Source organism: Sinohyriopsis cumingii, chromosome 1, assembly GCF_028554795.1.
Source record: "Sinohyriopsis cumingii isolate HCF-2022 chromosome 1, ASM2855479v2, whole genome shotgun sequence".
Classification (NCBI taxonomy): domain Eukaryota; kingdom Metazoa; phylum Mollusca; class Bivalvia; order Unionida; family Unionidae; genus Sinohyriopsis; species Sinohyriopsis cumingii.
In genome coordinates, this window is record NC_142961.1 from 150,000,234 (window position 1) to 150,015,451 (window position 15,218).

The following is a 15,218-nucleotide window of genomic DNA, read 5'->3' on the forward strand; positions in this document are numbered from 1 at the left end:
ATATCATGCCAGCAGATCAGGGTCTATGTTATGTCAGCATGCCAACGGCAAAAAGACTGACTCTGCTCTTCCATCATATATCATGCCAGCAGATCAGGGTCTATGTTATGCCAGCATGCCAACAGCAAAAAGACAGACCCGGATCTTCCATTACATATCATGCCAGCAGATCAGGGTCTATGTTATGCCAGCATGCCAACAGCAAAAAGACAGACCCGGATCTTCCATTACATATCATGCCAGCAGATCAGGGTCTATGTTATGCCAGCATGCCAACAGCAACAAAACTGACTCTGATCTTCCATCACATATCATGCCAGCTGATCTTCCATCACATATCATGCCATCAGATCAGGGTCTATGTTACGCCAGCATGCCAACAGCAAAAAGACTGACTCTGATCTTCCATCATATATCATGCCAGCAAATCAGGGTCTTTGTTATGCCAGCTTGCCAACAGCAAAAAGACCAACTCTGAGCTTCCATCACCTATCATGCCAGCAAATCAGGGTCTATGTTATGCCAGCATGCCAACAGCAAAAAGACTGACTCTGATCTTCCATCACATATCATGCCAGCAGATCAGGGTCTATGTCTTTTGTTCTACTTCCTACTACTAACAACTTTCACAGACCCAGATCTGCTGATGTATGCTACAATAGATAAGGGTCTGTGCCATTTGCAGTTGGACTTGACTTATAAGCAAGTATATACCATTGTATACATTTCTGATGCATGGTGGTCACAAGTGACAAATATGATGACTTCATTTCATACTGTATAAACAGAAATGTGTTCAAGGAACATACATGTCCCACTACAGTGCCTGAAAACAGACACAAATCCATGCCTTATCTGGACATATGGACGTTAATACTATGTCCTTGTACCATAATCAAGGTAGACATAGAAGTCACATTTTTCAGACATTACATGGTAACCTACCATATACAAAAATAAATGGTTCTGAATTTCTGAATTTAAGTAATAACTAAAGAAATTAAACCTTTAGTTGCCATGAGACCATTATTTTCTTGAAAATAACAGCTACCTGTGAAAACTTTACAAGAAGCATATTTGCAATTAAAACAGAATTTAACAACCAAATTCAGTGATTATGAGTCCTTGCCTACCATCACAAAAGTTACAAAAATGAAATCTGACCATGACCTTTAAGAAAGAGTTATGGGGTTGACAAAGAAAGTTACCAAATTTCTTTCCCCTATCTATAAGGGCATCAGAGGGAAAGTGCAATAAAGGGTAAAATAAAACTGATCATTGACCTTGACCTTAAATAAAAACACCGTTATATATGATACATAAGATATCATAAGATGACACCAAATTGAGAAGCAGAAGTTTACCATGGTTCAGCTCTTTACCTCAAACAGCTTTTAAGATAGCTAAACTAAAGAAAGTTTATACATTGAACTGCGATCTCGACTTTGTGGATAAAACCTAAGTGTACAATAAAACACATCTTCTAGTGTTAATATACAAGTGTAACAAGCTTCATCCATTTATTTTACACAGCTCTTAAACAAGAAATCAGAATTGCCAATATGACCAAAACTGAAAAATATTTACTTGTGACCTTGACATTGAAGACAGAACTGTCAATAACCAAGTTATACTAAGTCTCAAATGACTCAAACACTTTCGGAAAGCATAATGGAAAAATTCAAGATATAACACCACAACTATGATCTTAACCTTGAACTTAAGATCCCAATGTGGTCCACAACTATGACCTTAACCTTGATCTTAAGATCCCAATGTGGTCCACAACTATGACCTTAACCTCAAACATAAGACCCCAATGTGGTACAAAACTATTACCTTAACCTTGAACTTAAGCCCCCAATGCGCTACACAACCACTCTTAATGATGATGTATATTCATACAAAGCTGCATTCCTTATCTCAAACAGCTCAAAATTTAAGTGTGATGACAATGTGCAAAATTCAGGTGTGACCTTGATCATGAAGATAGGACCCACAATGCTGTATGTTACATACTTTCTATGGATTATGCACAAATATACCAAATTTCATCCCTTAACCTCAAAGAGCTTTAAGGTATAGAGTGAAAACTAAGGTGTGATGGAAGATGTAAATGCTTAGCAGTGACCTTGACCTTGAACACAGAAAAACCATTATGGTATGTGACACACCTTTTGATAATGACTTATAAGCATACTAAGTCTCATTCCTTAATCTCAAATAACTTTAAAATTATAGTACAGAGAAGAAAGTTTGATAAAAACACTATATTAAGCTGTGACCTTGACCCTAAAGCTATTCCACACATTTTTATTGTATACAACACACCTTCTAGCAATGCCGTATAAGTATACCAAGCTTCATTATTCAATCTCAAACAGCTTTAAAGTTACAGAGAAGAAACGAAGGTTTGATGGATAAAAATGCAAACACCATGATATCTGCTCTTTTTTAAAATGTTGGTGAACAACAATGCATGAGCAGAGTACAATGAATAATTTTCTTTTACTGATTATTACTAATAACTATGGCTGCAATATAACTAAATTAAAAGATGAATGGAGAGAAAGAAATACAGACAGAAACAAGTGTAATTGCATAAAGTTCATAAACTGTGATAGTGAACTGCAAATAGAAAAGTTGTAAGGTTTAGAAAGAAGAAAAAAACAATACAATAAAATATTGAAGATAACAAACCTTTCCCTGAAATATATCTCTCAAATACTTCTTACTGCTCATCACCAGGAACTTAAGCTGTTCTTCATTAAGATCCCTCACATGTCTGTAAAAGTATTCATCATGTCAGGTACACACACGGTGTATGAACAAGTTAAATTAATATCGATGAAGTGTTAATACATATAATAAACTGTTGCTATGGATACATATTACTGGAATGTAAAATAGACAAAATGACTTTTGGAAATTACAAAATAATCAAATGAAAATTATCTTTTAAGAAGTTTTTCTTTTCTGCCTTTACATACAGGCACGACCTAAAAGACTGTATTGAATCATATTCTGGGTAATGTATTGTCTGTTGTCACCAGAATTAAAATATTTTATCTTAACTAAACTAGAGGAAACCTTACATTTCAAGCCCAAGAGGATATCTATGTTGAGGTCAATTTTTTCAGAGATAGTTACGAATTACGGGATATATATTTTTTGAACAAATTTTTTTAGAAGCACTATGACCGAAATATTTGCAGCAAAAAGAAATGTTGTTTTCTTGATTTCCGCCCTATTACACATACCCCTAGGTTCTAACATCCCAGCATCCAAGACGAGAGTGAGAGTAAGAGAATCAAACTTTTTGAACAATGTGCACAAAAACAAGCCATTTAAGTAATAATGAAAGGTCTTAAGTCTCGAGTGTTAATGCTGCACTACACAGCATGCAAGGGTGTATGCACTGACACATTAAGGCTGCACTACACAGCATGCAAGGGTGTATGCACTGACACATGTTAATGCTGCATTACATTGCATGCAGGAGTGTATACACTGACACATGTTAATACTGCACTACACAGCATGCAAGGGTGTATGCACTGACACATTAATGCTACACTACACAGCATGCAAGGGTGTATGCACTAAACATGTTAATGCTGCACTACACAGCATGCAAGGGTGTATGCACTGACATGTGTTAATGCTGCACTACATAACATGCAAGGATGTGTGCACTGACACATGTTCATGCTGCACTACACAGCATGCATGGGGGTATGCACTGACACATGTTAATTCTGCACTACACAGCATGCAAGGGTGTATGCACTGACACATGTTAATGATACACTACAGAGCATGCAAGGGTGTATGCACTAAACGTGTTAATGCTGCACTACATAGCATGCAAGGGTGTATGCACTGACACGTGTTAATGCTGCACTACATAACATGCAAGGATGTATGCACTGACACATATTCATGCTGCACTACACAGCATGCAAGGGTATATGCACTGACACATGTTAATGCTGCACTACATAACATGCAAGGATGTATGCACTGACACATGATCATGCTGCACTACACAGCATGCAAGGGTGTATGCACTGACACATGTTAATGCTGCACTACATAACATGCAAGGATGTATGCACTGACACATGTTCATGCTGCACTACACAGCATGCAAGGGTATATGCACTGACACATGTTAATGCTGCACTACATAACATGCAAGGATGTATGCACTGACACATGTTCATGCTGCACTACACAGCATGCAAGGGTATATGCACTGGCACATATTCATGCTGCACTACATAACATGCAAGGATGTATGCACTGACACATGTTCATGCTGCACTAGACAGCATGCAAGGGTATATGCACTGACATATGTTAATGCTGCACTACACAGCATGCAAGGGTGTATGCACTGACACGTGTTAATGCTACACTACACAGCATGCAAGGGTGTATGCACTGACATGTGTACTTATGCATTGATAGGAGAAGGATCAGATACCTGTCATGTTTGCTTCAAAAACAAAATGTGGACAAAACATGTATTACTCACTTGGCAGATTTGATTTCCCCCATTAAGGTACCCTTTATGCCCCTGAACTCATCTGCTAACTCCTCTAAAAGAACATGGTCTTGCTCCATTTCCTTGGTCTCATCCAGGTCCGTAGTATCAACCCCAAGATTTTGCTCATTCAGGAATAAAATTTTGGTTGGACTTTTGTGAACTGTTTTGGAATCTGTGAACTTCATTTGAAATATTTCATCAGACTTCTTGTCAAATGTAAGGGAAACATTTTTGAAGTTTAGTGAACATTTTTGTTCCAATTCATTGGCTGTTTTTGTTGATTCTGATTTATATTCACTTGATTCCGCTGTCAGTAAATTAGACGTATCTGCAAAGTCTGGTAGTTGTCTCTTTCTCCTTTGATGCTTATCACTCGATTCCGCTGACAAAGAAGTAGATTGATCTCCAAAATCTGATAGTTTTCTCTTTATTCTGTGTTTCTTATCACTAGAATCCTCCATTGACGAAGTAGACAGATCAACAATGTCTGGTAGTTGTCTCTTTTTTCTGTGATGCTTAGTAAGAGTTTGCAATCGACCAACAATACCTTTGGATGAATAATTTGAGGACATTTCCTCTGATTGTGATTTACGGTGACTTTCAACATTAGTGTTCCTATTTTTCAACTCCTCTATAACCTTCGTTCTAGGCACAAATGATTTGCCAACATGTGAATTATTTGAACCTTGTGTCAGAAAATTCAGAAAAACTGGATTTCTATGTAATTCTTGACTGCCAGGCAAAGATGACAAAGCATCTAAAGCAGGTTGATACATGTCATTGAAAGCATCAACGCTGACAACAGTCACGGAGCCCATGACCCCTTTCTGGGTTTGGGTCAAGCTTGCACGAGGAATGTTGACTGGCTTAATAGTGTATCCAGATGATGTAGAAAATGGTGAACTGTCTGATGATGAAATCTTTTGTGTTGAAGTACAGTTGGTTTGGGGATTGGATCTGACCTTCCTAGGTGATGATGCTGAGACTGATACTAAACATGGATCTGGTGTCACCGAGGATGAGGAAGATTTGTTAGATAATGCTGTAGTCGTATTTGAATTACGATATTCTTTATCTGGAGTCTGTAAGTCTTTTGACAGACACAATGACTTTTTCGATAAACCTGGAGATCTGTCTATCAGATGCGAAAATCTGTCAGCTATACCGGGAGATTTTTCGGAAAGAGCTGGAGACAGTTTTGTCCCTTTTGAAGGTGAGCCATTTGAACCTATTGGTGATCCATGAGAAAGAAGTGGAGATGATCCTTTAGATATGTTCACATGAGATAAAGATGATCTTGAACTATCCTGTGATGATAACTTTGGCATTAAGTGTATGCCTGATGGCAAAAGGTCAGGCAAATCCTCAGCTATATTAAAGATGCTAGTTTCTTTTGGTACATGCCTGTTTTTATTGGGCTTAACGTCTTTATCATTTTTTTTTCCCTTAGTATAAGTAATACCTTTCATATCTATCCCAGATTTTCTGTCTCTCTTAATACTGCAAAACATGTCTTCAACCCTGTCAGAATTATCATGATATTTTTTTCTTTTCCCAAGCAAACTTCTAATCTCATGAATGTTACCAGTTGGCACACTTTGTGCTGCATGTTTACAACTGTTCCTGTCTTCAACATCACCCAATTTTTCAATTTGACATTTTCTTTTATCGCGCTTACAATGTTCATCACTGTCTTTAGAATTTTTAAAAGCTTCAGTTCTGTCATAATTGCTAAGTTTTTTATCCCTTCTAGATTTGTCAGACTCTTCTTGTTTACTCTTTGGCAAAATAGTTTCCAGATGTGTTTTGTAGTAGTTCTTCTCACTGGAAGATTCCTTTGTAGGTTCCTTGGACAACCTGTCAGAAGGCTGGGTGACTTTATCACCAGTCTGAATGGACATCACCTTAACAGGTGAATTACCAACCTTTCTATGGGTAACAAAGTCGTGTCGTTCTCTGATGCATTTCTCTATATCTGATATTTCTTTGGTTTTGGGGCTTAAACACATTATGGGTGAAGTGCATGAATAACTATTAGCACCATTTTGCTGGTGTTTTTCTGGTGGTGTTTTTGGTTGACCATTGCAAATTTTTGCAGGCTCTGAAACAGAACTGGAGTTACAACTCCTCTTCCCAATTAGTGACTCTGTCCTTGCCTGATCTTTGCTAAATGTACTCCTTGACCTAACATGATCCCTACTGCTGTCCATATCAACCTTGGAATCTGGTTTCTTTCTGAATACATCTGTTTCATTATTAGCTTTGTCCTTAAACTTAAACTTGGGTAATTTTTTCTTTGCAAAGTCTTGTTTCTTTTCACATAATTCTGATTGCTTGACAGAGTCATATTTTATGCCATTTTCCTCATCATCATCACCTGGGCATGTCTCTTCAGTTTTAAACTTGCATTCTGATTCTGAGTCAATGTCAGAAGAACCTGCTTCATTTTTAATAGGTAACAGATCATTGTATATTTTCTCACTTTGATCTTTTTCCTCTGCAGATGTTACTGCTGGTGTGTCTACTCCTCTCAGTAATTTTCTTTTCCTCTTCCTTGTCATGCCAAGTTCATTTCTCTTTAATCTGCAAAAGCAAACGTAATGAATTTATGAAAAAAAAATCTCACCTCTTCCACTGAATTATAATTTTTGTTTCCACTTGATTTTAAATTTCAGTTTTTATTCTGACAGTTACACATTATTAAAACAAATGCCACAAATTAAGTGTATTTTATATAGATATTGCAAATCTAAAAAAAATTGTATCTATAGACACCCTCAAGATCTTTGACTTTGCTGTAATGCCAGAAGTGGATCTTTAAATAACACATTTTTTAGTTTCATAACAGCACTTTTAACAGAGTAACAGCTATATCATGCCATGGAAATGGGAATGAAGTGTCTTTCCCAAGGACATAATGAGGCAACCTGGTCAGGTATCAAACCCATAACCGTACAACACTCTTCTGGCTGAGATACTGCTGTTAGCACAAAGTGGAAGCCAAACATAAATTAAGGTGAACATAACTACACTAACGAAAGCAATTAGGCAGAAAATTTATGCTTTGTAAGGACAGTTTTAATTGGCCAACATGTTTTATACTAGAGGCAAAAGTGTTATACAGTATGCCAATAAAGTGCAAGATCACAAATGCACAAGAGCAAATTCCACATGTGGTGTCAAGTTTTGACAGTTCTTAAGAAATCCTTGACAACTCAGCTGACACAAGTGCTACAAGTTTTGAAAGTAATGACCAATTAAACTCCTCAACTATTCACGTGATCACAGATTCACAAGCATGTTTTTCTCCAAAGTGGAGACAATAAACAAAGTTTACCATAACAGAAATCTTCAATTGTACACTTTACAACCTCTATCCTCCAAACTCTTTGCAGGACATAAGAATGGTTTGAGTGAGTCAAATAATGACTCTCTATTGATCTATGTATTACAAATATATATGACATGGTTTTGGCTGGATGAGTCAACTAAGATCAGATGATCAAGGTTCCACCCTTGGGAACTGATCAATACTTGGCTCATCAGAACAAATCAACCGTCAATTATAATCAGCTAAGGATATTTTTTAAACCTTTTGTGAACTATGTGAATTTTAAGTTAATTAGGAATCTTACTTTTGTCACAGAAAACTGAAGAGTTTCCTGGTATATTTGTTGTCTTCCATTTTTGTAGCGATTGGGTTATACTAAACTACAGAAGTTAATGACTGTATGATTATATTTTCATATTTAACTATTCCATAGAGTTTTTGTCCCCAACAGTTGCACACTATGCTGGTTACGTCTGATATCTGTAATGTTGTTGGTGTTTAGATTCTACTGAAACGCCATAAGCTGTTATGTATGTATTTTACTTTTCCAAGATGATTTCATACTTAAATAAAACTTTAAGAACAAGGGCAAAAGTTAATACTCTGCTAATGCCTTGAAATCATTGTCGTATTATGTGATGTGATATATTAACATTGTCAACTCTGCAAAGAATGAACTAGTAATGATGAGTTCAGTGGCAACATTAATATGTGAAAAATTAATGACCTACCAATGGAGGTAAATCTGATAAATGTAACTGCACCAAGTGGGGCTCCGAGTGTCCGAGTGGTCTAAAGTGCTCACCGTTATGGATCACTACCATCACACCTCTTTCTGCGTGGGTTCAAGTCTCGGGCTCGGCCAATGCGGGTATGTGAGAAAGCTTGACAGTAGCTTCTCGTGGGTCAGTGGTTCTATCCAGGGCTTTCAAGGGTTCTTCCTCCACCATATATACTGGCTGGCATGTATAGCCTATCTTGTGCTAAAAAATGGTATAAAACTCCACAACAACAACAAAGGCACCAAGTATTTGTTATTTTATATGAGCAAACTATATTCTTTTCTATACCATCCAATTTATTCCTTACCTATTCTTGATCAGCTTTTTCAAAATTATATAGTTTCCTCCAAATTGAGAGACAGAGCTAGACAGGGAGAAAGAGAGAGTTAACACACTTTATTTCATGTGTTCCAAGACCAGTGTCAGTGCAATCTGTTTTCGCTAGGTAACAATTATCATAGCGAGAGAGGGCAAAATTTATAACTTACTGTATGTACTCACTTATAAGTCAATTAAAATTGCAAACAGCAATAACCCTGATCTGCCATAGCATAATGAGCTTGCAAACCAGAATATATGTTGTTTGTTCTACTAATTACTCCTAACAAACTGCACAGACCTAGATCTGCCAGGGCATTATGTATCAAGTGTCTTGTTAGAATAGTTACTTTATGTGAGAACAACGTGAGTGAAGTTTATGTTATTAGTATGCATATTTAAAAATGGCATTTACTTACAATATTCTGTAAAAAAATAAATGAGATCCCAGACAAAGAAATCCAAGTTATATTTTTGCACTAACTTAGTTCATACATGTGAAGACAGACTGGAAATGAGCAAAAATAACTGGTAAATAAAATTAGCAATCTTAAAATTATGTAACTGAATGCATAGTGGAATATCCACATAAATGAACATGGATATCAGCGTTAAGTCCATTGTAATAACAGGGAGTGAAGGACAAGATGCACATAATAATTTCAGATTTCTTTTTGCCAAAATCATTCTTCTGTAAGTTCCATAAATTTGTTTGTAATTGAACACTTAATATATAAAGAACAGGAATGTCATTTCAATTTAAGGACAGTGTGATTAAAAAGTTATTGCTGTAACTGTTGTAATCAATAAAGCTGTAACTCATGCATCAGGATTTGGTCCTGTGTGTGTGTGTGTGTCTGTGTGTGATTTTGATTTTTAATGTAGCTTTAAAAAAATTTCAGTCATATCACTATGATGTCTGCATTGTTACAGTTTATAGTGATATCTAGCACTGGGGCATCATGCCGCAGGCATGTAGCATGATGTCCCACCCAGTCACATTATCCTAACACCAGGTCGACCAGTTCTAACACTAACTTCTTAATATTGAGCGCCAAGCGAGGCAGCTGTTAGTACCATTTTTGTAAGTCTTTGGAATGACATGGCCAGGGATCAAACCCATGACCTCCTGCATCCGAGGCAGTCGCTCTAACCACTAGGCCACTGAAGCGGTCAGGATTTGGTCCTGTCCACTAAGGATAGTAGTCCTGTACCACTGAGAATGAATATGAAGACTGGACATGTATGTAATAACTGATATGTATGTAATAACTGACATGTATGTAACAACAGACATGTATATAATAACTGGGCATGCATGCAACAAATGGGAATGTATGTAACAACTGGAAATGTGTAACAATGCACATGTATGTAACAAGTGGGAATGTATGTAACAATAGGCATGTATACAACAACTGCACATGTAACAACTGTGAATATATGTAATAACAGGCATGTATACAACAACTGGGCATGTATGTACAATGGACATATAAATAACAAAGGGAATGTATATGCAATAGGAATGTATGTAACAACCAGGCACGTATATAACAATGGGCATGCATGCAACAATTGGGCATGCATGTAATAATTGGGCATGCATGTAACAACTGGGCAAATATGTAATAACAGAATTAATAAACTGACACTAATCCATCTTTTATAATGGACGGTATTAATTTTTGTGATCTGCAAAAATAAATGATATTTCTGTCAGTACTAAAGTTTTTGGATTTGGTAAGTGGTCCTATTGTCTCCACAGAATGATCATTGCTCAAATTTGTCATTTGCAGCAACTGAAAAATCCATGAAAATTGGTATCCTAACAAAATAGCAAATTTTTCTTGTAAATTGCGCTTGTACAAGAATGTTTATTTGAACCCATTAATATTAGGAATAAAAGCCTGCTACCACTTGAATCCAGCTATATTAAAAGATGAATTTTTTCTTTTCTGCCTATATCATATATAAACAAAGACCAATAACTCTTGCCTATTTTCTCCCCATACAAGATTGTGACTAGTTATAGATTTCATACCCAGGTGGACAAAACGTTAGGAAGGTAAAGGTCGAATTTATCCCAGATCATGAGAAAACAGATAATTCAAAAGGGATAGATCATTTCTGCCCTAAAGAATAAAAAATCCCCATGTATTTTTGGAGGATAATGTCCAGAAATGCCACCACTGCTTAAAAAAAGCTGACTGAAAACAGGGTAATGGTGCAGTCCATAATTTTGGTTAAGAATCAGGGGTTGATGTTTGGACAGAAAGGTAAGCAAACTGAGGAAATTTTGTAATGCCGGGTGAATAGGAATATGAAAGCAGGCAATGGTCAGATGAAAACTGTTGACATACATGTTGCATTGAATGGAGAGCTGTATAGCTGAAAGAGAAGTGGCTTGGATAAACAAAATCTAATGCCTCTCCAAATGACTTTGATCAACCATTTGTTTTGCAGAAACAGGTTGATCCAATGTGATTGAAAACTGCAGGTGATGAGGTGGGAAGTCAGCAGTGGAAGACAGGATGTGTTGGTGAAACTTGGTTTCTTACCTCCCCTGTAAGGTTGCATTGATGATTGGTTTCTTACCTCCCCTGCAAGGTTGCATCCAGGATTGGTTTCTTACCTTCCATGTAAGGTTGCATCCATGACTGGTTCAACTGTTGCCTCCTGGCTTAAGGCTGAAATCAGAATTGCACTTTTTGACCTAACAGATCCCTTCTCCTCAACTCCATCCTATGTGATTGGGATGGCTGGGTTTTAAATGAAGGTGTGGGTGAGGTGGCAAGGTGGAGGGGTAGTTCTTGAGCTGCCTGTCTCCGAACTTGTTCAGTTATTCCTCCTAAACAAAAAAGTAATCTTTAAAGCTAGAGCATAATGCAGCATTAGCAGTATGGAGAACAAACACGTGTCATAATGTACCAGGTCAATACTGGCAGAGGCAGTCAATTCAATTACCATAGAATGGTGAGATGCCCTGTTAATGACTCTATCAATTCCCATGTGCGATAAATGGCTGATTTTTCCACCAGTTGGAAAATAGGCCACGAGACCAAATCCAATGCTGAAGATGTGGCAACAATGTTCTGAACTATCATCAATGTGGCATGACACATATTCTTATAAATGTTAACTGTTGTTAAAGTTTTATCCAATATAAGGAGTTTACTATGGTAAGCAGTGGATGTGTTTTTTTCAGCGTGAAAAAAATACCACTGGTACTTGAATCTCAGAAAAGAAAGTCTTAGCATTTCCTGTCTCAAAGATACATCCAAACAGGCTTTCAATATCTTGGATTTTTGGCTGAGGAAACAGCTGGAAGGAAGAAGTCTGTTCCTCATTGTTTTATTTGATTGATGCTTTTACTATGTAGTCATGCATGGTGGTGATAGAGGATGTTGGCCATTCTAAATTCAGCAAAATATCTCATCAATGGCAACCTTAAAAATGAATTCTGTCCTCTCCATGGTTTTGTATCTTCACACTCACTGTGTAAAGTCTCCTGTTCATGGTATGTTTCTAAGTTCCATCTCAGGCTAAACCATTCCCGGTGGTAATGATGATGCAATGAAATCATCCCTGCATCGTTCAGGGCAAATACCTAGTGAACATAGGAAAAACCAACTCCACGGGAAGGTTCTCAGATACAGGAATGGACTGCAAGTTAGCCAGAAAAATGGTTGGCATGGTTGTCAGCCATGCAAAAATCTACCCTGGTTATCTCCAGTACCAGCATTGCTATGTGCATGGCTGGATGGACACATTTTTCACTGAAGTCTCCATCATGATAGGCACATGTAGCTGTCAGCATGGCTGGAAAGATGGAAATTTCACTAATATTCCCATCAAGGTAGACTACAATACCTATAATTATAAACATGAAGCCATAGGCATAGCTAGACAGATGGAGCTGTCACAAAAATCCCCATATTTGAGGCTGCGCTGGGATAGCTGGACAGCCAGGATGGTTCTAATGGTATCTGAAAATGAGATAAGGAAAAGGAGGCAAAATATGGCCAGAATTAAGACTGATACAGCTTTGTTGTCTCCTTACCAGTTGATACATATTTTGTTCAAAGCACAGCATGTCTAATTGTGACAGAAAAATATATGTATTTAGTTCCCCCAAATGCAATGAGGTGATAGTGGCAGGAGGTTGTGACAATCTCCTTTTGGGTGGGGATATGGGACTGAATAACATTCCCCACAAACCTCACAGTGGATTCATATTCTGATAGATACCTAAAACATCAGTGCTGCCTTGCATGATTTTTCCCTCTTCTCTTTACCTTTGTTTTTGAAGCACCATAGACCAGAAGTCCTCAGGCCATAACATACATGGTGCAAGGGAAGATGATGTACTTTCTATGCACACAAGACATTACTCATGCATGTCTTTCCTGGCTTTAAAAATCTTGCACTTGTTGCACATAGTTGACAAAATTCACTGAAGCAATACAATCATGGAAGAAAAAGAAAATTAACATAACAACATGTTAAAAAGTCACTAAAACAACACCTTTTTTTAATGGAGTGAGTTTACAATAGGCAGTGTGTGCAAAAACTTGAATCAATTGCATGCTGTACTATGTAGGTCTAAATATATGAAAAAATGAAATAGATCAAGTGTTAAGGCATGAATATTACAAAAAATTCTCTATGGATGGTTAGAATTCACCAAACATTTGGCAAGGATTCAGGGGTGGTGTCACACATTGTTGCTGTATGGAAATGAAGCTTAAAAACTAGCAACACCTGGTGTTGGCAACGAGATGTAATGGACAGGAGTTACTGCCATTTGTCAACAGAATACAGACAGAAAAGATGTATTTTCATGTTTTAGCAGGCTGACACTCCCAATATTAGTGTGACTGGGAGACATTCGAAGGAGATATAGTGAATTTACAGTGTTAAAGACATTTGACATGTAGTATAAAGATAGATAAAGGGACTAGGTTACTCTTTATTGTGCTTCGAGTTGACAGAGATTAATGGACTGGTTTACTGTTATATATTAAAGTGACTGGGTTACTCTTAAATATTGTGCTTTGAGTTGACAGAGAATAATGGACTGGTTTACTACTACAGTAGTCCCCCTCTTATAAGGCCACCCCTATTGCAGCAGGGAAGTGGCCTTATAATGAGGGTGGCCTTTCTAGAGGGAGATAACAAATGCGAATATGAAGAAAGTCACAAGTACATTTAATTCTAAAACATTTAATATTTTCATTAAAAAAATCACATGCATGTTGTGAAATAAATGTAAATCAAACTGTTTCATCATTTTCAAAAGAATGTTATGAATAACACTGATATAGTTTTAAAACTGTCTTTATAATTATGTTACAGTTCACATCATCTGTCACTTTGTTGATAACAGTCTAAAAAACAAACCAGTCTTGTCACAATTAAAAATATCCTTGCTGTCATATTACCTGCATATATCGCTTAGTCTTTTGTTCCAGTCTTCAACAACTTCACTAAGGACAGAACATTTAATATTGTATCACACTTGAAATCTGTGCAACCATCCATTACTTGCGGTAAAGTTGTCATATCCCAATTCAACTGACAAAACTGTTGCTTTTTCTTGTCATTCAAATCAGAATACAAACATCTCCTGGCTCAAATAATCTTCCTTTCTCCATCCAATGCACCTTCCCACTTCTGCAGAATTGTTTCCTTATCTTTCACAATATTGTTCATCTGAGTCTTCCTGACATTAGTTTTCTGCAAGGATCCTCGATCACCCCCACCCCCGGTCAGTTGAATTACTTTCACTTTCTCTTCTAAACTGAGAATTTTTCTTTTCCTTGACATGTTGTTCTTTTTGCAGTAAGTTATTCATGTTGCCAACTAAAATACTGAGAAAACAATTTTTTTTGTCTCTAAACAAATTGCTGTGTGTTTTTAAAGGAAGTGATCTTGTCATGTGATTCGTTAGTCGCAGTCTGGTCCCCTATTGTTTTTATACATTTGTTTACACTAAGTGAGAGAACCCAAAACAGCTTCGATATGTACCATTAACATCACGTAGATATGACCTAGCGGCCATTAGGATTTGTAATTTTGACAATTATTGTCAGTAGTAATAGCCACTAATTATCAAAGTGAACACGCTCAACATCTTACTAAGGGAAGCCATAAAGGTTATCAAACCATTTTCCTGCTGACTTGTGTATTGTACATCAATGTTGCCACTTCTCAGCTGTTACTACTGTTCAAT

General features: G+C 37.0%; 1 protein-coding gene across 2 annotated transcripts in view; it reads right to left on the reverse strand.

The window, feature by feature from the left end:
• LOC149808140 (uncharacterized) overlaps positions 1 to 15,218 on the reverse strand; it is a 49,214-nt gene that overhangs the window by 12,340 nt on the left and 21,656 nt on the right. For both annotated transcript variants that reach the window (XM_089973740.1, XM_089973750.1), the window contains 2 exons: positions 4,541 to 7,135; positions 2,701 to 2,785 (listed from right to left, as the gene is read on the reverse strand). In XM_089973740.1, coding sequence (XP_089829866.1) covers positions 2,701 to 2,785; positions 4,541 to 7,135 — 2,680 coding nt within the window. The remainder of the gene's footprint in view (positions 1 to 2,700; positions 2,786 to 4,540; positions 7,136 to 15,218) is intronic.